Here is a 21,504-nt window from a genome sequence, read left to right as displayed (position 1 = left end):
AATTTTGAGTATATTTGTGTGTGATCATATCAAGATTAATGTTCATGTTAGCACAATGATTCCATTGTGACTATAAGTCATTTCTTTGTAATTTTCTGTTCTTTTTTTCCTGCACTTCGGTCACCAGGTAGAAAATCTTTCTGCATTATGCACAGACATGGGTAAGAGATGGGATCTTATTCAAAAAGAAGAAAACTTGCCATTTGAAATTATGCAGATATACTAGGAAGGACTTTGATTGATGATCAGTCAGTCTCATTCTTTTGGGAACACATAGAATAATCTCTCAGTGCAAAAGCAAGTATTGATATCAGTTATCGATACAAATTTCCTTCAAGTTAAAAAAATTGTTATAGCACTTTGTAGGATAAATAAAAAGTGTCATGGAATCTGAAAGAACACTTTAGAGTAAATTTATAAAAATTAATATGACTCTACCCTATTCCTACATTGTATAATGCTGTCATTTACCTTATGTTGCTAGACTGGAGGTTTACATTTTAAATAATTTATTTACAGACCTTAATTGAATCTTCAAAAGCAATTTCCTTTTATTTTGATGAAGCTTTCCAGGAAAGAAAATTTTGTGTTTCTGTATTTCGGATCCATCATTTATTGTTTCATTTCACAGCCTATAAAAGTCGGCCAATCTTAATGACAATAACCCTCCTTAAGTTGGCAAATAATGATTTAGGTTTGATTATTTCCAGTATGTAAAACAAAGGCCAGTAGGTTCCTCGTGAGAATCAACAGAGAACTACTGTTACTCCGGATGTTACTCAAGGACAATCTTGATAAGGAAAAAGAAAACGGTGTCTATGAAAAGGTCTTTGATTAACTTTTGCATTTTGACTCATCATTTCAAAACAAAAAGACTGGAAGGCAGCACAAGGACCAATTGCTGTCTTTGTGGTCCTGACAAGTTACTTAACCTCTCTGAGGCTCGGTGTGATCACCAGTAACATAAGAATAACAGGCTAACTCCATATAGTTTTATTAATATTAAATGAAACAATACATGTTACAGGCTTAGCAACATGCCTGGTACCTGGAAATTCTCAGTAAATCATAATTGAGAAAATTAAAGATTAAAAGATAGAAATGATTTTATGTATAGAAAGGAAAGGAATGGCATTTAATGCTAATATTCAAGCTTGAAAATTATCATACAGAAGTTATTGACTAACTGTAAGTCAAATATAAATTTAAAAGGAAGGCTCAATTTCAACCTAAAAATAAAATGGTCACAGAGTATTAAGAAAGACTACCTGTCTATTTTTTCTTGGGAAGTTTTGAAAGATAGGTTATGAATGTCTCTAGAATTGATTTTTTTTTTATGATAGTGTGATACCCAATCACATAACATGAGGATGTTCATTCTGTACTTTAAATATCCTCTTAACTTGTTCTGTAATTGTATTGATGTAAGTTTTAGAGTCAAGAAGAAAGTTCTGTAAGTTCTTCATAAATAACCATATTCTTGGAGTACATTGTATGTTCTATTTCCTCTTTTTCCTCGGTAGGAAACCAGTCTTAGTAAGCTTTCACACACTTCACATACTTGAGATTAACTCACACACTGCTAAATATTGACTAACCTAACTCATATCACTACAAGGAGTCTATTTTTAAATAATGTTATTGTGTCCTTAGATGTTAGAAATTAAAAGTATAGGTTGTAGGGTGAGGCTGCCTGCATTGGAATCCTAATCCCAGTACCACTTCAATTTTCTCATCTGTAAAATGAGAATAGTATTTGTACCTACTCACTAGGGTAATTTTGAGAATAAAGTAAAATGATATATGTAAAAGATGTAGAGCCCTAGTTTATTTGAAGCACTTGATAATTTATATCATTAGTTTTATCTTTACTCCCATTATTTTATGACTATATAGTACCTTACTCTGGCTATATATAATAGAAAACTCTTTCGCTACTGTTCCTCAAACATAAAAATACTGAATTATGGCACCATGTTTGTGTTAGTCCAGCAAGTATTTAACATCCAGGCGGGGTGAGACACTATACAGAGAATGACAGATCTATACTGATGACTCATATACAACTTGGGTATGATTCCCATATGTTTTCTACCAGATGTCTTTTTTCATTCTGTATACATGAATATATTTAAAAATCTATTGATTATCTATTCAAGAAATTGTGCTAGGCATTGTTTAGAATTCAAAGAGTTGAAAGAGAAAGCATCTGTCTTTGGAGAGAATATTTATATCGTGAGACAAGTCATAGATAATTCAATAAAAATACAGTAGCTCTCAAATTGTTGTAGTATTAATCAGCACATCAGTGTTGTAGAAAATACAACCTTTATATCCTGAGGAAAAAAGATGATTGTGGATTACAAGAGTTTTGGTGTTTTACTCTTTGTATTGATGATAATGACTTACAACTGGCTTTTAAGGATGATTATTTTGTTTTATGGAATAATACAAGTTTACTACAAAAATATAAGTAATGTGGAAGAGATTTTAAAAAAGAAAGCAATATATCTCCCATGATATTATCTTCCATGAATAACTTGCTAACAATTTATAGAATTATTTTAAGTAGATGCTCAGGAGGTCATTGTTTAAAAATGAGATCATATTCTATATGCTATTTTTAAATAAAATAATTTAAATTAATGTAAAATTGAAGGACATATTAATTTTCGGAGAAAAATCTTTACTTGGAATACTCTCTAAATTATTATTTAGGGAAAATGGTGATACAAAAATAGTGAATGGAATCATTTTTTAGCTTCATATTTTGAATTTAGGATAATAACTAAATTCAAATAAATAAATAACTAAATACTATGAAAGCTGAAGTTAATATTTTGTACTATCTTTTCCCCAAATGCTCAGCTTTCCCATTCCATGATAACTTTTATTTCAAGATATTTAACACATGCATTTTGTAGTGCAATCGCAGTCCCCTTGGTATTTTGATTTTGTTCTGTATGCACTTGTATTCAACTTACCATGTCTTCTTTTTTTAAACCTTTACATTTCCATTTTGTTCACTTTGGTTCTTCTATTTGTTGCCTGGATTTTTCTGTTATTTTAATTCTGATTTTGGTTTCACTTGCATATTGAATGATGATAAAACATTCGTAATGTAAACCCGTGGTCTGCTGCTCTCTCCCTCCCCAATCAAAATTCCATTCCCCACAGAACCTCAGGAACCACAGATCTTTCACATCTTCCTTTTTTGTTATTGCAGTCTATCTTTCTAAAAGATACATCTATATACTACTTCTTGATTTACCAATTCTAACTAGTATCTATTTGTTTCCTGTTGTGTGCTAGATAAGGATTTTAATATTTTTTAATAATTTTTTATGTTTTTTTAAATTTATTTTTGAGAGAGAGAGAGAAAGAGAGACAGAGTACGAGCGGGGGAGGGACAGAGAGAGGGAGACACAGAATCTGAGCAGGTTCCAGGCTCTGAGCTGTCAGCACAGACTCCAACACCGGGCTTGAATTCGCGAACTGTGAGATCATGACCTGAGCCGAAGTCGGATGCTTAACCGACTAAGTCACCCAAGTGCCCCTAATCTTTTTTTTTTAATGTTTATTTTATTTTTGAGAGATAGAGAGAGAACCATCCCCGACCAGGGGAGGGGCAGAGAGAGAGGAAGAGAGAGAGAATCCCAAGCAGGCTCTGTACTGTCAGTGCAGAGCCTGATGTGGGGCTTGAACCAATGAACTGTGAGGTCATGACCTGAGCCAAGATCAAGAGTCAGACCCCTAACTGACTGAGCCAGCCAGGCAGCACAAGGATTTTAATCTTAAGTCTCTCTGATATTTAAATCTCAATTTCTAGTTAAATCATCAGTCATTTTTCACATTATTATGATTGTCAGTCCATTTAGGCTGCTCTAGTAGGATACCTAAGCAACAAACATGTATGTCTCACAGTTCTGGAGGCTGCAAATCTGAGATCAGGGTGTCAGCAGATAGAGTTCTGGTGATAGCCCTCTTCCAGGTTGCAGATTGCTGACTTCTCTCTGTGTCCTCATGCAGCAGGAAGGGTGAGGGATCTCTGGAGCCTCTTTTACAGAGGCACTAATCCCATTCATGAGGGCTCCACCCTCATGACCTAGTCACCCCCTACGGCATCACCTCCAAATACCACCACATTGGGGGTTAAGATTTCAACATATGTATTTGGGGAAGGACATAAGTACTTTGTCCATGACAACGATTGTATACACATTTACACTATATCCAAATAGTGTATAATGATTCTACTTTCTTTTATAATTTTTAGGCATTTTGTTTGTTTCATTTTGCTGCAACTAATTTTACCTAATTTTGTATCTTACGTGCAAAAGATTGTAATATATCAATCCTGAATTGTTTGTCGAAAAGTTCTATCAGAACTGTCAAACCCCTATTCTTAGTATTTTCTCCTCAAATTTTCAAATATATGAGATAATCTTACAGTTGCTTTATTTCCCCTGGATCTCCCTCCCAAAATGCTCCATTCACCTGTGATAAGTCCTAACTGGTCTGTAGGCCTCTTGAACAGCTGTCATCATGGAACTTTCTTCTTTTGATACTTGACCCTTTTTTATGGCAGAATAACTTACATACATAATCTAAGATACATGGATGAATAAGTTTTTATGTATGTACACTTTGTGTGACAGCCATTCAGACCAAGACAAGAACATTTCCAGAATCCTGGCAGGCCCTCCCATGCTTGTTTTCATTCGTTTATCCTATGTCCAGATATTCTATCTGTATCATCATGGATCTTTTTGTTTTTCTGTCTTTGAACTTCATATAAATGCAATCATATAGTATAAACTCTTTTTCTTCTCTCACTCCATATTAAGTCTTTGGATACATCCATGTTGCATGTAGCATTGTTCATTTTCACCGTTGTACAATATCATATTCTGTAGTATGAATTACTAAAAAATTATTTTTGCAAGAATCTTCTTAATGATTCTTGGCTTGAAATTGCTCTGATGAAATCTATGATCATTTTAATATTTTCCTCCTCCTGGGTAACTTGGTCTTCCTTCCTGAATACGTGAAGACATTTTACAATAATCATTAAACCTAAGGGCAGTTTAATCAAGATAGGTTTTTTCTTAACAATTTTTCTTAGAACATGATTATTCCCTGCTGATACATGGAACTGGTTCCTTTTTCTTTATATTTTACGGATTTTTTAAATTATGTTTTAACATATTTTAATGTGTCTTTTGTTCTCTTTTACTTTAGCTTTAGATTGTCTTTATATTGATATTGAAACTTTTCCTTTTTTGTCTCTTACCCAGATATATCATATTTTCACCAGCTGTTTTAGCCTTGTTATCTTTTTTGCATTTACTGCAAACATATCAAGCTTTTCTTTTAGTTTGGAAATTAAAATATTATCTATGGTTATTGCTTTTTCTAATTTATATATTATCTGAGCAGAAGTACTGTTTTGGCTCTCAACTTGTCTCTTTATCTCTTACACACTTTTAAATGATATTTTTTTTAAAAAAGTTAAATTGACTTGTCTTTGAACTATGGTCTTATTTAATCTATGGTCTTTTTGTACTATAGATAACTTTTATGAAGCCTTTTTCCCCCCTGTTTATGATATCTACTAGTCTTTGCAGGCTGTGTTACTTCTATTATTTTTATGATCATATTTTCACTGTTAATATTATTTGCCATAATCTCTTCCCATAACTAAAAATTTGTATTGCTCATCTTTTCGTCTTGCTCGTGTTTCCCTTAGCTCTGTTTAGGCTTACTGTTTGCTTAATATTGTGTGGGCAAATTGTTCTTGAAATTCCCCTCCCTATCTTTTATGCTACTTTTATTTTTCCTTCCAAGCTACAGTTGGGGTGATAAAATTGACATTCCAGTATTTCATGGCCTGAAAGAAAAGCAGAGAAGCAAAGTGTCCTTCACTAGAGGTTCTGGGTTATAGTCTCTAATGAGACCTGTTAAATGGTGTCTGCAAGGCCCGTCTCTTCTGCCCAAGGATGCACTTGGGTTCTTGTGGAATTTGGCTTTTCTGACTCACCCGTGGGCCCTGCTACCCACGGGTAGAGGGCCCTTGTAGAGCGGCCTTTCCTACCTCTGCAGACACCCTCTTGAATTGTTTCCAGATGGGGAAGAGATTCATAAGCACCCTGCTGGTTTTGGTGATGACTCAAGTTTCTTTATCAGTATTGATTATAGGATCAGGGAGAGGTTTAGGATTACTGCTGTCCCATCAGAACCTTCTAATTATTTCACCAGCATGAAATTTAACTTATGACACGTGATACAGTACCCTCTTATTTGGTTTCTGCTATTGAATTTATTTCTTTTTTAAAATTTTTATTTTGTTGGTATTCTGGGCATGGAAATTCTGTCACCTATCTTTATGCACTCATCTCTGCCTGAAAAAAAGATTTAAACACTGAGTGTAAATTCCCTCATATCTTCACAGAACAATCTGATTCCTTAGGCAGGGCTTATTTATTTTTTGCCTTCATTTAGGAGGTGAAGAAACAGTAGTTCAAAGGAGTTAAATACTGTGATCTAGGTAAATTTTGTGGTTACTGGCACAGCCGTGTCTCGTAGCCCAGCTCCCTGTAATCCTACAGAACATTATTTTCATCCCTCCATGAGATTTCTCTTTTATTTCAGTTGAGCATCCTGGTTCACTTTGGGACAATGAGTACAGCGAAGACTTGCACAAAGCATGAACTGTGTTTACATAAAGGATTAATTTAATCCTGTGTGATTATGATGGGGATAACAGGAATTATATTATTGGTCCTCTAATATGTTCCCTAAAGAGCACGTACCAAAAACTTGAGGTTAATAATATAATCTGCTGTTAGCATTTCAAACATAAGAAAATTAATACATTATTTTCTCTTTTTCCAGAAAATACAAAAGACATCCTACTGATACATGGAGAAGATGCTGAGGAATGGGCTCTGTACTTGAGGGAAGTTTTTTTACATGTTGTGAAAAGGGAAGCGGTCCTGTTATATCGCTTGGAGAATTACTCTTTTTGGGATTTGGAATTGCTGAGTTTAAACTCTTACAAATGTAAACTTTTGATCTTATCAAATAGCCTCCTTAAAGACCTAACTCCAAAGAAATGTCAGTTTCTCGAAAAGATACTTCATTCACCAGAAAGTGTGGTTACTCTGCTGTGTGGGGTGAAGAGTTCAGATCAGCTCTACAAATTATTAAATATCGTCAGAGGCAGATGGGAGATGTCTACCGAGCAGGAGCCCGAAGATTACATCGCTGTAATCGAGAGTATCATATTCAGAGGTAGTGTCGCCAAATCTCCTTTATATTTTTTTATAATTAAGAAATTTAAAGGGTTTTTTTTGAACCAATGGAAATCCGATATTAGGATACAAAAGAAAAAGAAAAATGAAAGTTAACTTTATTTATGTTGTATGTCTGTTACACTTTCCTCAAATGCCTGAAGGTTCTTAATTTTTAGCGACATTCCATATTTTTTTCACATTTTATTTTTTGAGAGACAGAGAGAGACAGAGTGTGAGTGGAGAGGGGCAGAGAGAGAGAGGGAGACACAGAATCCAAAGCAGGCTCCAGGCTCTGAGCTGTCAGCACCGAACCTGATGCAGGGCTCGAACCCATGAACTGGAAGATCATGACCTGATCTGAAGTTGGACGCTTCACCAACTGAGCCACCCAGGTGTCTCTTCCCACCTTTTTTTTTTTTTTTTTTTTTTTTAGCTATATCCCAATCAAGTCTTATCAGTTGTTCTAAAATGGTTTATAAATATATTCCTTAGGGTAACCTGTATGCGATCATACTTGGTAGAATAAATATGGTATGCTATACTATATGTCAGTTTGGTTCTAGAAGCTGGTTTCTTATTTAACTGCTGACGCTTGAGTTAATATCTACCCTAGTACTGTTACCAGTAAGTAGCCGTCCAGGCCTTGAAGGTCTGCTTTAGAATTACAGATCTCCTGTTGTGCTGATAACTGTATGATATCTATTACTATGGTATGAAATACTATTTCTTTTATTAGTTTTAAATTAAAAATTTAGTTTTCATCACATAGCCACATGTTAAAAAGCAGAACACAAGGTTCCCCTCCATTAATTAATTACATTAATTACATAATTAATTACTATTCCATGTAATAGTCAAAACTGTGAAGCTGTCTAATGTTAAAGTTTGTCCCTCCCCCCTGTCTCTTCTGTCCCAGCCTGGGTGAGAGCTGGACGCGGTGCTGGGTCAGCTGCATTCCTGGTTTTCTCAAGGTGTGTTTTGCCTTTTGTCCCCAGTGTTGTAGCACTGGTTCCCTCTTGCACAGGGAAGAGGTGGGGTTCTTATTTTCTATTGATCATATCAAATATTAAGTGTTGCCTCTTCTTCTTGGGGCACATTTCCGGGTTGTTTGGAGTTCCCCTCATTCACTGGGACGTGTCACCTGCTGCTCCTTACTGAGACCAATGTGTCCTCTCTTCAAGCTCCTACTTGTGGTGGTCCACCCGCTGTGGTTTCTTGCTGTGATATCTATGGCTCCCTCATTGTCACTTTTGATGAAATCACTGATGTCCCCTCGCTGCCCTTTTCTACCTCTCCCGCTCTCTCTGCCCCTCCCCTGCTTGTGCTGTCTCTCTCTCTCTCTCTCTCTCTCTCTCTCTCTCAAAATAAACATTAATTTAAGGAAAACAAAATCCTCTTCCTATTTTCTACATTCCATCCTCTTCAAACCAGTAGTTTCTAAGCCTTGTTTTATAGTTAGCTATTGTTGCATAATAAATTACCCTAAGATTCAGCAACCTAAAACAGCAAATGATGATTGTGTCACAGTTTCTACAGTTAAGGAATCTAGATGCTGCTTAGCGGGGAGGTTGTGGATCGGGGTATCCTGTAAGGTTGCAGTCCAGCCGCCCGGAGCTACAGTCATCTGATGGTTCCACTGTCCACTGGGGGAAGATTTGTTTTCAACAGAAGCTTACATTGCTGGCTCGTTTGTTATTATTTTTTAAATCATCTTGTTGTATGAAAGTCACCCCTCAGAGATTCCTGAGGAAGGGCCCTTGGAGCAACGTTTCTGCAATCTTGCATGTTCAGAATTCTTGCATGTTTGTTTCTTGGAGTGTTGTTTGGCTGAGGACCATGTCGCTCATCTTTTTTTTTTTTTTAGCATTGCAGAGTTTAGAGAATTCTTATTTACCTGACTAAATAAGTAATTATTAATTTATATCTGAAGCCTAGAGATTTTCACTAGAATTTTATCCTAGTGCTGACTGTTCAGAACTATTTTACCCAGGGACATGGTTATTTTTGTTTTGTTTTGTTTTGTTTTTTTTTTTGTTTTGTTTTGTTTTGGTCTTTCACCCAAGATGGAGATTCAAGTGGTCTTGACTTATGCCTTTTTAAAAAATTTTTTTTAATGTTTATTCATTTTAGAGACAGAGAGACAGAGCCCAAGTGGGAGAGGGGCAAAGAGTGCCGGAGACAGAATCTGAAGCAGGCTGCAGGCTCTGAGCTGTCAGCACAGAGCCAGATGCAGGGTTCAAACCCACGAACCATGAGGTCATGACCTGAGCTGAAGTCAGACACCCAACCGACTGAGCCATCCAGGCACCCCTCTTGACTTACATCTTTAAATCTTTGCACTATTATGATATTATTTGCACTATTTTATTATTATTTTCTTTTTTGGGGATTCCTTTTATATGTATGTTGGGTTTACGTTATCTGTGTTGCACTCTACAATTTTTCTCTAATTCTTTTTCATTTATTATTAATATATATTTACTTAGTTTGTGTCTCCCACTTCAGTCTTTGCTACCTTCTTATGCTTTCAGGACTCTCTCTTCCCCTGTATTCCTCCAATTTCTCCTTCATTTTTATGGTGCTTTTACTTGTTTCCATTATGCCATTTGGTTGAGGACTGGAGGCTTATAATTCATCCCTTGTTCTTGTACTGCCAACCTCACCTTGCCACCTTGCATTTTTGCCTGATATAATTGCTTGAAAAAGGTGCTTGCTATGCATTACTATGCATTGCTGTGCATTTAAAAAAAATCCATGGCGAGGTATTTGGCCACAATTTTTAGCTTCTTTTATGGTGACATATTTTTAGTGTGTGCTTCCCTGTATGCCACTGGTTTTCTGCCCCACCCACCCGCACTCCCCCACTCCCCACCCCTCTCTCTTGTTCTTGTGGTATCTTTATATAGATCCAGCGGGGTCCACTTTCACTTCTGCATCACTGAACTGAGTGAGTTTTACTTGGTGTAGCCAAAGGAGACAGGCAGTGTGGTCTTGTTGTTTGTTTTGTTCTGTTTCTCCCACATACGATGAAAGACTTCACTTCTCTGTTTCCACAGACACAGACTGCTTTTATGAATCTGTCTTTTCTGTACAATTCCTCACTTAGCCTTACTTTCTCTGCTTTTTCGGCATCGTACTGCTTCCACAGATGCTTCTACCTGACACTGCTGCATGATGGCCACAATATAAAGAGGCATGGCTCCTGTGGCCTTAAGGAAGGTTGTGTTCGTTAGCTCTTTTTGAAACCTGCAGCTTCTGGATTATTTCTTCAAGGTTTCTTTTCCTTATTTCCTCCTGCACACCCTTTCGCTCAGTCACCACTGATTTGGGAACCATCGCATTAATCTGGAGGTCTAGGATTTCACTGTTTCCCCATTTTTAATAAATAGGGTATTTGCATAATTGTTTTTCATTCTCTATGTTTTGGAATGATTTCCAGGACTAAAAAGGGGGAAATGTTGACTCGGCACGACAATTTTCAAATTGGCAGTCCTCAACTCTCTTATGATCTCTGTTTTTTTTTTTTTTTCTTCTTTTTTTAGTACTCCCCAGGTACATTGTGGTGGGGTTTTTTTTTTTTGGTTGTAAAGGGAAAATGTTACAGTTGGAAATTATGGAAACAATGACAATGATGCACATAAAGTGCAAGTGATTTTATGCCCTGAGACAGAGGAGCACTAAAAATTGGTGGCAAAAATTTTGTGTGGTTCTGCACAGCCATCGTTTCCATTTCCTGGAAGAATTCAGGTTGTTTTGACCACTTAAATTACGATGTTACTGGTAGGTAAAAATATTGAAGAGTATCTTTTTGCCGTTTTACTTATTTTATTTTATGGTGAGTACCTTTGGGTGGCTATGTCAATGGCGTTCTGCTCTATCTTCAAATTACATTTCTATTGATATCTGATAGGGGAAAAGCTTACACTTTATGGACAATGCAGGACTGTTTTGAAGACACTCATTTTGAAGCTCTCGTTTCCCCATATTCAAGTTTTAGACTCTGATTTCTTAAAGTAACTTAGATGCACCTACCAAATGGAAAACACAAAAAGTTGTGTGGGAAAATACATTCCAAGATGATAAATTTGTCTGAACTACAAGCATGCAACCAGAATGTAGATCCATAAACAATTGCAAACCATGCATAAAAGAACTTTTATGTGTAGGTTGTGTCCTTTGACAAAACTGGTGATAAATGCTACGGTTTAGGCAGTAATAAATTTGTTTTCATACACAGTTTAACTGCTAAACTATTTTGTTCCATATTGCTGTTGGTGTTGAGTGTTGCTCTTTGTTCTTTGTTGTGATTACCTTTTGCCTTTAGACTCTTTCAGGCCCTGCGGTTTGTTCCAATAGTTGAGCCCGTGCTCTCAAAGATTTATTTTATCATATTTTCATATAGTCTAGTTTCAAAAAATAGGTGAAATAAGATAAAGGTGTGGATTTCAATTTTCATTGTCCTTTTCCTACAACTCTCTGTCCCGTAGAGAAATAATACAAAGACAAAAGGAAATTTACTATTCAGAGACATGATAAAGAGAATAATAAAAAAGCCAGAAAGTTGTGGAAATAATTAAATGTTCTAATATATTCACATAAGGAAAAACCAGAGGAGATTTTATAAAACTTATTGAAAAAGAAAGATATTTTATAATTAATCAGGGCTCCAGAGAAAAGTTTTTAATATTAAAAAAGACGAAAAAAAGATATAGTAATTTATGGTTAATCTGAGTATTTTATTTCCTTTTAGGAATTAAGAAAGTTAAATTTCCTGTCTTCTTAATTCCCAGATTGCAAGTAATACAAACCAGTATGTGTTTTCTACATTTTTGTGTGTGATACAACCACTTTGACCATATTTCTTCCTTTATAGGTCTTCTATTTCTTTTTTAATTTTTTGATCTTTGCCTCATTTCCTCCATCTAGTCTTTCTACATATATAGGTTTCATATAGCATTGTTTATATAGAATATAAATTATGTAATCTCAAATTTACATAAGAAAAACTAACATTTTTGAGGGTCGCCTGGGTGGCTCAGACAGTCAAGATTCCGACTCTTGATTTTAGCTCAGGTCATGATCTCAGGGTTCATGAGATTGAGCCCTGCATTGGGCTATGTGCTGACAGCACAGAGCCTGCTTGGGATACTCTCTCTCTCTGTCTCTGTCTCTCTCTGCTTCTTCCCGACTCTCTCTCTCTCTCTTAAAAAAGAAAGTGTTTTGGTGTACCATCATGTACTTTATTATTTATAGATCTTCCTCTTAAAAAATCATTAGTAATTTCTGTGACCATGGCACATTTATTGGGTCTCTTTCCTCCCTTGCTCTTTGTTTATTATCGTGACATCTTTTGCCTTTGGACTCTTCCATGCCCTGCAGTTTGTTCTGATAGTTGAGTCAGTGTTCTCCAAGCTTTATTTTTATCATATTTTCATATACATATGAAAATGTATGTTTCCTACTTGTTTTGTTACTGAGAGTGAGATGGAAAAGGAAAGAAGCCTCTGTTCTTTTTGCTGCCATGGTAAAGAATTACAGAACAGTGAAACGAAAGTAAAGCAAAGTTTTATTAAAGTATATTCTAAGGGAGAAGGCCAATCAAGAGAGACAAAGACCCTGGAAACTCTGGGGTATGGGCTTATACTAACTTTTTCTTTGGGGTGGGTCCTAGGGTCATAACACTGGAGTGACAGGCCTGGATTATATAATTAGCCAACTAAGCATGTCTTTTTTGCAAGATGTATTCAAAATGCCTGCACAGGATAGGCAACGGCAACATTATTTTTATTCTAGAGACCCCGGTCGAGTAAGGACCAGGGGCTGCTTTGTGCACAAGTGCAACAAGCACAAGGAACTTAACTCTTCTGCTGGGATGCTGTAACTGCAAAGGGACTGCTAGATGGGTGCAGTGGGGTGTTCCCTGGGCAGTCCTCGGTTGGGGACATCTAAGGTCCATCCACCTTAGGTCGCTCAGGCCTAGCTTCCTGCCTAACATTTCCTATTTCAATATTTCATGTTTATCTCACTTTCTTCATTGTCAAATGGTAGATGTAATAGCAGTGGGAAACCTGCTAATTCTTTCATGACGAACCTTCACATTTTAATTTTGTTATCATATTCCCAAACCAAGGATCTGATGTCTGGCTTCATTAAACCTAAAGAAGAAGCCTAAAATTAAGAATAGCAATGTTAACAGTGGAGTTACTGGAAAAACAAAATAAGAACAAGGGCAACCCACTAGAAACAAACTATGCAGAAGCATTTGTTTTTCTTTCCCCCCGTTTGAGCCATGTCCTGCTGTAAGAGCTCTGGTTCTCTGGTCAGTGAGGTCTCACGGCCCTTCAAACGAAGTCCATCCTTTTTTGCTGATCTTTCAGCTCTCTGAGGGCATGGCTCCAGCATAGACATCCAGACCACTTCTGCCCTTACTGTTGGTGTAGACACATGCTGTACACTAGGGTAATTGCATCACCTCCTGTTGATGCATCACCTCCTAGTCCCACCTCCCTCCCATTGTTCTTATGCTGCCTTCTTTATCTGGCTCACCTCCCCACCCCCGTATTTTCAGTTGAAATCCCAGCGGTTCTTCAAGGTCAACTGAAAAGCTGCTTTATCAGTGAATTCATCTCAGATCCCTTCTGCTTGAAAAATATTTTCCTCATCTCTAATTCTATTAAAAATTTATCGTTTACTTATGACTCTCAATTCTTCGTAATTATTTTTGACAATTCCTTTTCGTCTCCTTCAAGTTTAAAAATGTAATGCTGGTAACTTTGTTTTTAAAACATTTCAGCTTTCTAAACAGCAACAACAACAACAACAACAACAGAAGAGTACAAATTTCGCTTTTTAAGTGCAGGTTTATAACTGTTTATTGGTACAGTTGGGCTTTTCTCTTTGATAATTATGAAAAGGTTTACTGCAGTATTCTTGCCAAGAATACATAACCTGAATCTAATCATGACGAAAATGTCAGACAAACTCAAACTAAAAGATTCCACAGAATAATTTTTTTGTACTCTTCAAAAATGCTAAGGTTAAGAAATTAATAGAGAAGATGAATTATTGCTCCAAATTAAAGGAATCTAAAGTTATATGAAAACTACACACAATGAATAATTTTGAATTGGATGCTAGACTAGGAAATTACTGGGACAATTGATGAAATGTGATTATCGACTGTGTATTAGTAGTGTTGTAGGATGTTCACTTCTCAGATGTTGAAATTATGTTGTGGTTACATAAAAGAATATCTCCTTTTTAAGGAAGAACACATTGAAGTAGGGGTAATATGGCAGGATGTCAATCGGCATATATACACACACAGATATATACGTACATATACGTACAGAAATACACACACACGTATAGGCGTATGCGTCTGTTTACACAGACATGTATCTGTGTATGTGTATGTGTGTATGATCATTGGTTAATTACCCTGAGTTATTTACTATGCATATCTATAATTCTAAGAAATGAACAAAAAGCGGAGTAAGCACATTCTTGTTCTATGTGCGGACACTTGTGCAGCTTTGAGAAGTGATGCTTTTTGGAAGACATAGTTCAGTGCATGGACTGTGAATTTAGACCTAATTATCCTGTGGTTGGCATCCACGGAGACTCTAAATGTCTATGTCATATGTAATGATACAGCATTCTCCTGCCATTCTTAACTGTGGGAAAGGAAGAATCATCTGGCATGAGGCATGAGAAGTCATGTTCACTCTGTATTGTTTATTAGTCTTATTTTTCCCTCTACTTTATCCCTTATGTCAAGTACCATGCCTTGTGTCTTATACTCTGGTTTGTTGTAAAAATTGCGTGGTTCAAAAACATTAGGTGATGACTAGGAATCATTAACTTACAATGAGTTTCTCCCCAAAATGTCCTGTATAAGCTAATGTTCAAAAGAGAAATTTATTTTTTTTCTGTTAAACAAATTTTAAATAGATATATTTCACACAGAAATCCTACTCCCTGCCTCTGAGCCCAGAATAATAGGTGTAGCAGAGAGCTGACTTAAGTAATAATACTTTCATCTGATATTATTATGTGGATTAAATTATTTAATACACAAAAAGAGCTTTAAAGAGTCTCTGCCAAAGAATCAGTGCTCAATAAATGGAAGCTGATTTTATTACTTTTTTTTCTATATATAAAATGAGAGGGAGGGAGGAAAGGTGGGAGGAAGGGTAGAGGTGAAATGTGGGAGAAGGAGGAGAGGGAAGGGAGGCTGCGAGTGGGGGAGAGAAGGAGGTTGGGACAGACAGGAGTGCTCTAGGATGATACATAAAGGGCAAGGTGTTCATGATTGGGCAAGAAGCAGAGATCAGAGTAGTGAATGGAAAACCCAAGGTTAAAAAGAATGGCAAGGAAAGAAGTGGGTCAGATACCAGGTAAACAGTAAACAATCTAGGAGGGGTTAAAGTTCAGGAAACAGAAAACAAGTGGAAATTGAGGAAGTAGGTTGAACTAGGAAGAGGAGCATTGATTTAAGTCACCAAGGCTAATAACAAAGAACAGCTTCATGTACCTCAGGATTTGCACCTACTCCTTTAGAGGGCCCAGGTTGATCAGCAGGTGAAGCCTGAGACCAAGCTCAGAAAAAAAACACCAGCATGGAGTGGGAAGGAGAAGTCCGGAGAGATGTGACATTTCTCTTTCTGGTAACTTCCATTTAGATAATTGGGTTTGTTTTTCTCACTAGCTAGATGTGGTAAATATGAAGGAAAGTATATACATGTTAAAAACAAATAGAAATCCCGTTTTCTGGTGGTTCTAGTTGTTCGTTTTTATAATTTGATGGGTTTGGGCTTTCTCTAATAATTGAATGAAATAAAACTACTCTTAGTTTTTTTTTTATTTTTTTTTTAATGTTTTATTTATTTTTGAGACAGAGAGAGACAGAGCATGAATGGGGGAGGGTCAGAGAGAGAGGGACACACAGAAACTGAAGCAGGCTCCAGGCTCTGAGCTGTCAGCACAGAGCCTGACCCGGGGCTTGAACTCACGGACTGCGAGATCATGACCTGAGCCGAAGTCGGTCGCTTAACCAACTGAGCCACCCAGGTGCCCCTACTCTTAGTTTATTAAATGTTTGTAATTTTCAAAGTTGAAATATTTTTTAAGAGTAAAGGGGACTCACGAATGGTAAATTAAATTTGCTAGTTTTATGAAGTAATGGAAGTCTTCCTGTATTGTTACACGAAGTAAGTATAGGAAGCCTTCCTACACTGTTCCAACTTTATATAATAGCAAGAAGAATGAACACAAATCATTATTCCCTATGTGAGTCTCTGTCCATCTCAATCAGACTATTCAAGGAGTGGGAAGGGGGCTTGCCAGAATTTCTAATACCTGGCACAATGCTAGTCCTACTGAATGAATTACAGCTCTGGGAGTGTGTTGTGAAAACAGAGAGCAGAGGTTTTGGGAATAAATATCAAATGAGTTCTTCTGTGGCTGGTGTACCCTGAACTTTAAGAACCACTGATCTGGACCAATTTTCTCATGAATATAATCTCGGTAGATGGATAACAAGGCACTGCTTAAAGAGTTAGAAATAGTGGCATTATGTGTTTTAAATCAGTATCTCTCCTTTGTTGTTTGAAAGTTTCCAAATTTTCTTTTAGAAAAGGAACTCATTTATGTTGATTTTATAAATGTGTACACAATTATGATTTACCTCATTACTCTAGAAAGTAATGTTTGCTTTGAATCACGACTGCGGATCATTTTTACTAGTATGAAAAAATTATTTTTGAAATTCTTTTCTTGTACCCTAAGGTGCATACATAGCATAGTATGTATGTATAAGCATTTTATAGAGAAATTTAAAAATCACACACCTGCAGGCTCACCTTCATCTGAAGATATAGAATGTTACCAACTCCCTTGAACTCTCTGGAGACCCCTCCCCTATCATCTTTTCTCTTTCCCCATTTTCTTAGATAACCACCATTCTGTACTTTCCTTTTATAGTTTTTGTTTTGGTTAGTTTATAATTTTACCGCATATGTATTTATCTGTGAAGTATATTATCTGTATATATTTTGGGTTTTTACTTTATACTAATGAAAACATATTATATTAACTCTTTTCTGACTCAGTATTATGTTTTTTGAGACCTATCCATGTTGATGTATATATAGTTCAGTTATTTCCATTGCCCCATAATTAGAATGCACCCCATTTTATCTATCAGCCTTACTATTCATGTAAATGGTAACTAGTTGGGGCACCTGAGTGCTTTAGTCGGTTAAGCATCCAACTCTTGATTTCGGTTCAGGTCGTGGTTTCACAGGTCTGTGAGATCAAGCCCCTCATCAGGCTCTGTGCTGACAATTCAGAGCCTGCTTGGGATTCTCTTTCTCTCTGTCCCTGTGTGCACGCTCTGTCTCTCAAAATAAATAAACTTAAAAAAAAAATTGTAACTATTTACAGAGCTTTTTGGTTTTGTCTTTAATTGATGCAGTTGTAATCCTGGTGCACTGTGTTAGTTTGGGGACATCTGTCTGGGAAGAGCATTGCTGGGTCACAGGATCTGTGCATATAATAGTTAATGTAAATTGTCTTTCCAGGACTATTGTACCAGTTTACTTGATAGAAATATAAGAGCTCCCAGTGCTTCCATTCTTTCCAATACTTGGTACTTCCTGAATTTTTATTTTTGCAATATAGTGAGTGTGAAAGTATATTTTATTATATATTTAATTTATACTTTCTTGATTATTAATGGGCATTTTTCTTATATTTACATATTTATGTTTTTCATATAATCAGTGTCCAATTTTGTTTTAGGAGGTGCTTCCTTGTGTCTTTTTACCCACCTTTTTTTTTCTTTGTAAAAATGCTTTATATGATACTTTAAGACATATTTGTTATATATTTTACATATATCTTCTCAAAGTTTGAGTTCGGGGCTTCAATTTTTAACTTAGTTTTTAACAGTTGTGATAAACATGCTCTTAATATAGTTAAGTGTGTAAATATTTTTTTAGCTTACTATTTATTATATCCTGTCTAAGAAATCTTTGCTTCTCTTAGGTCATAGAAATATCTTCTAAAAATTTGAACCTTTTGACTTTCTCGTTAAAGTCTAACATCCATCTGGAATTAATTCTGTATGTAGTATAAGGCTGGCCTCCAAATTATGTTTTCCATTGTGAATTACCTGTTCTTTGAATGTTTCAGCTGAATATATTTAAGAGTTTTGGATCCACTCAGGTTTTCTATTTGAGTCACTTTTGTTGTTTTATTTCTCTAGGAATTTGCTGATTTCATTTGTTTTCACATTTCTCTGTTTAAAATTGCTTATACCATTCCTTTATTTTTTATATCTACTCTATATGAAATTGCATGTTTTTTTTTAATTTTTAAGATCATTTGTCTTATTTTTTAAATATCAATTGAGCTTATCAGTTATTCAGTGTCTTTTGTCCTTTCAAAAGACAACCTTTACATTAAATTATTTTTCTATTGTATATTTTTCTATTTTTGTTATTTTCATATTCCATTTGATATTTATTTTCTTCTGCTTTTTTTTGAATTTTATAAATGCTTAGCTCATGGGCATGGAACCTTTCTGTTTTTCCTTTTTACAATAAACATTTCAGGCTATAATTTCTCCAACAGGTTCTTACAACTCTTTTCAATATTATTCAGTTCTACCTATTTTCTAATTCTATTTTGATTTCTTCTTCAGAAGTATAGGCTTTAATTTATCTTTTTGGTGTTGATTTCTAAATTTTGTTGTATGGTCAGAGAATGCAGTCTATATTAGTCAGGTAGTTTGAAATTTATTAAGGTCTATTTATGGCCTACTTTTTGACTGATTTTTAAAATATGCCACATGTGCTTGAAAAGAACACTTATCTCTATATTTGGTGTGCAAGGTAATTTCTGGCCATTGGATTAAGCTTGTTATTTGTACAGTATGTCTTTTTAAATTCTTTTATTTTGAGTTGTCTTTATATCTTTGCTCTGTCTTTATAGATTAGGTGTATATTTTATAAATAGTACATAGCTGGATTTTTTAAATTCAGTCTTAGCTTCTTAATCTTTTAATGTATAATTTAATTTATATATATTATGATACCTGATGTATGTGAATTTAATTCTGTCATTTATTGTTTTTTATGTGTTCCAGTTTTTAATGTTTCTCTTTTCCTTAATCTTTTTTTTGCCTTCTTTTAGCTTGAGTCCTTCCCCATTCCATTGGCTTGCTACTTTAGTCTTTCAGTGATATCCTAGAAATTTTAAGATGTTTACTTAAACTAGATTTAAATTATTATTAATAATTATCTGTAATTATTAACTATTATCTTTAATTGTTATATTTCCTTCGTACTGAAAAATTAAAAGGCCTTTAGTAATGCTTTAATCATCTCTTTTTCACCTTTACAGGATGATGATTCTTTTTCCACATTTTATATTTATAGAATCAATGCTTGTTTAACTTAAGCCACATATTTACAGTTCTCTTTGAATACTGTTGTTTCTTGCATCTCAAACTCTCTTCCTGGGATCATTTTTTTTCCCTCAGGAAGTATATCTTTAAAGATTTTCTTTAGCGAGCTCTTTTGGTAATAAATAAATTAAATCTCGATTTCAGTTTGTGCAAACTATCATTATTTGCATCATAATTGGAGATAGCCTCAGTGGATATAAGAGTTGTTTTTTCTCAGTTCTTAAAAACATTCTTCTCTTCTCACATCCGTGTTGCTGTTTAGAAGTTAGTTATATCATATCCATTCTTCATTCTTCTGTAGGCAGTCTATTTTTTTTTCATTAACAACTATTAATATCTTCTCATTGTATCTGAGTTTCTTAGTTTATAATGATGTGCCCTAGATATTTAATAATTGTATTTATCCTGTATGTAATTGAGCTTCTTAGATCTGAAATTCCATGTCTTTCCATAATCTGGAAAATGTTCAGCCGTTAAGAGTTTTTAAGATCGTTCCTGTCTCCATTCTTTCATTGTCTCCTGGGACCCTAATGAAGCATATGTGCAGCTTTCTTGTGCTGTGTGTCTCTTAATCACCCAGCCACATCTGTCTTCCCTCTGTCCATCTTGCTTCATTTTACTTAGTTTCTTCAGATTTGTCTTTTGGATATCAGATATCTCAGCCATTTCTCATCTGCCTTTGAAATTTCTCATAATTTTCTAAATTCAGTTATTACATGCCATTACATATTTTATCTCTAAGAGTTCCATTTGGGTGTTTTATCAAAGCCTAGCCCATCCTAATAATCTTTGGTTTCACCACAGCCTCATTTTCTTTTTTTATTTCTTCCACTATATTAACACTTATTTATATTCTTTTCCTGGAAATAGTAATATGTGGATTGCTGGCCTGGTTCTCTAATACCATTTAAGTAATTTTTTTTTCATTGTAATTGATGTAACATGCAACTTTATCTATGGAAATCCTTTGAGGCCTGATTTTAATGTATTTTGCTAAAGAAAGGATTTAGGTCTCTTTCTGCCAGGAACTTGAATTTCCACCTGGGACCACTTTAAACCAAATTTTTGGCTTGCAGGTTTTTTGGCAGTTTTTTGGGTAGAATCTATCCAGATCCTAAACCTATGTGAATGCTTATAGCTTGGGAAATCTTAAGAAGCAGTCTTTCTGCATTTTAATTCCACCCTGAGCCAAGGCTGAGAAAGAAAATTTCCTTTTGCAGGTTTTCGTGCCCCAGTTTATAAAGAGATTTCTGGTCTGATCTCTCACTCTGTTCATGCCCTGACTTTTTCTCCCCTTCAGTGAGTATGGAGCTCCTTAAAACCCAGCAGTACTAGGGATCAGCAGAAAAACTCAGAGCAAATATGGGTTCCAATGTATTCCTTTAGCACCATGAATTTTTATCTCTTTACTATTTGGCCCCTGGATATTTTCTTACTTTACCTTCAGTCATTCATGAATGAAAGATTATTGTTGTTATTAATATTATTTTGGGGTATTTTAGGTTTGATGTATAGAGATGGGTACTTGTGAATTTCTAGTTTGTTACATTTCTGTAAACAGCTTACTAGAAATACTTATTATATTTTGAAACAAGAATTGTTATCACTTACGAGTATGACAAGGACTGTGAACAATTAGAAATTTCAGCTAATATAACATTTCTGACATGCATCTTGAGAAGTGGCCTCCAGGGGACTTTGAACCAAGTAGCCAAAATGGCCTTTTCTCTGTTTTAC

General features: G+C 35.4%; 1 protein-coding gene across 1 annotated transcript in view; it reads left to right on the top strand.

Moving 5' to 3' along the window:
- Window positions 1–21,504, top strand: part of BANK1 (B cell scaffold protein with ankyrin repeats 1) — a 310,669-nt gene that overhangs the window by 27,291 nt on the left and 261,874 nt on the right. Inside the window, exon 2 of the mRNA XM_042984124.1 lies at window positions 6,895–7,293. Within this exon, the coding sequence (XP_042840058.1) occupies window positions 6,895–7,293 (399 nt within the window). The remainder of the gene's footprint in view (window positions 1–6,894; window positions 7,294–21,504) is intronic.

The sequence above is a fragment of the Panthera tigris genome, chromosome B1 (genome assembly GCF_018350195.1).
Source record: "Panthera tigris isolate Pti1 chromosome B1, P.tigris_Pti1_mat1.1, whole genome shotgun sequence".
NCBI lineage: Eukaryota > Metazoa > Chordata > Mammalia > Carnivora > Felidae > Panthera > Panthera tigris.
This window is presented reverse-complemented; position numbering and strand designations above follow the sequence as displayed.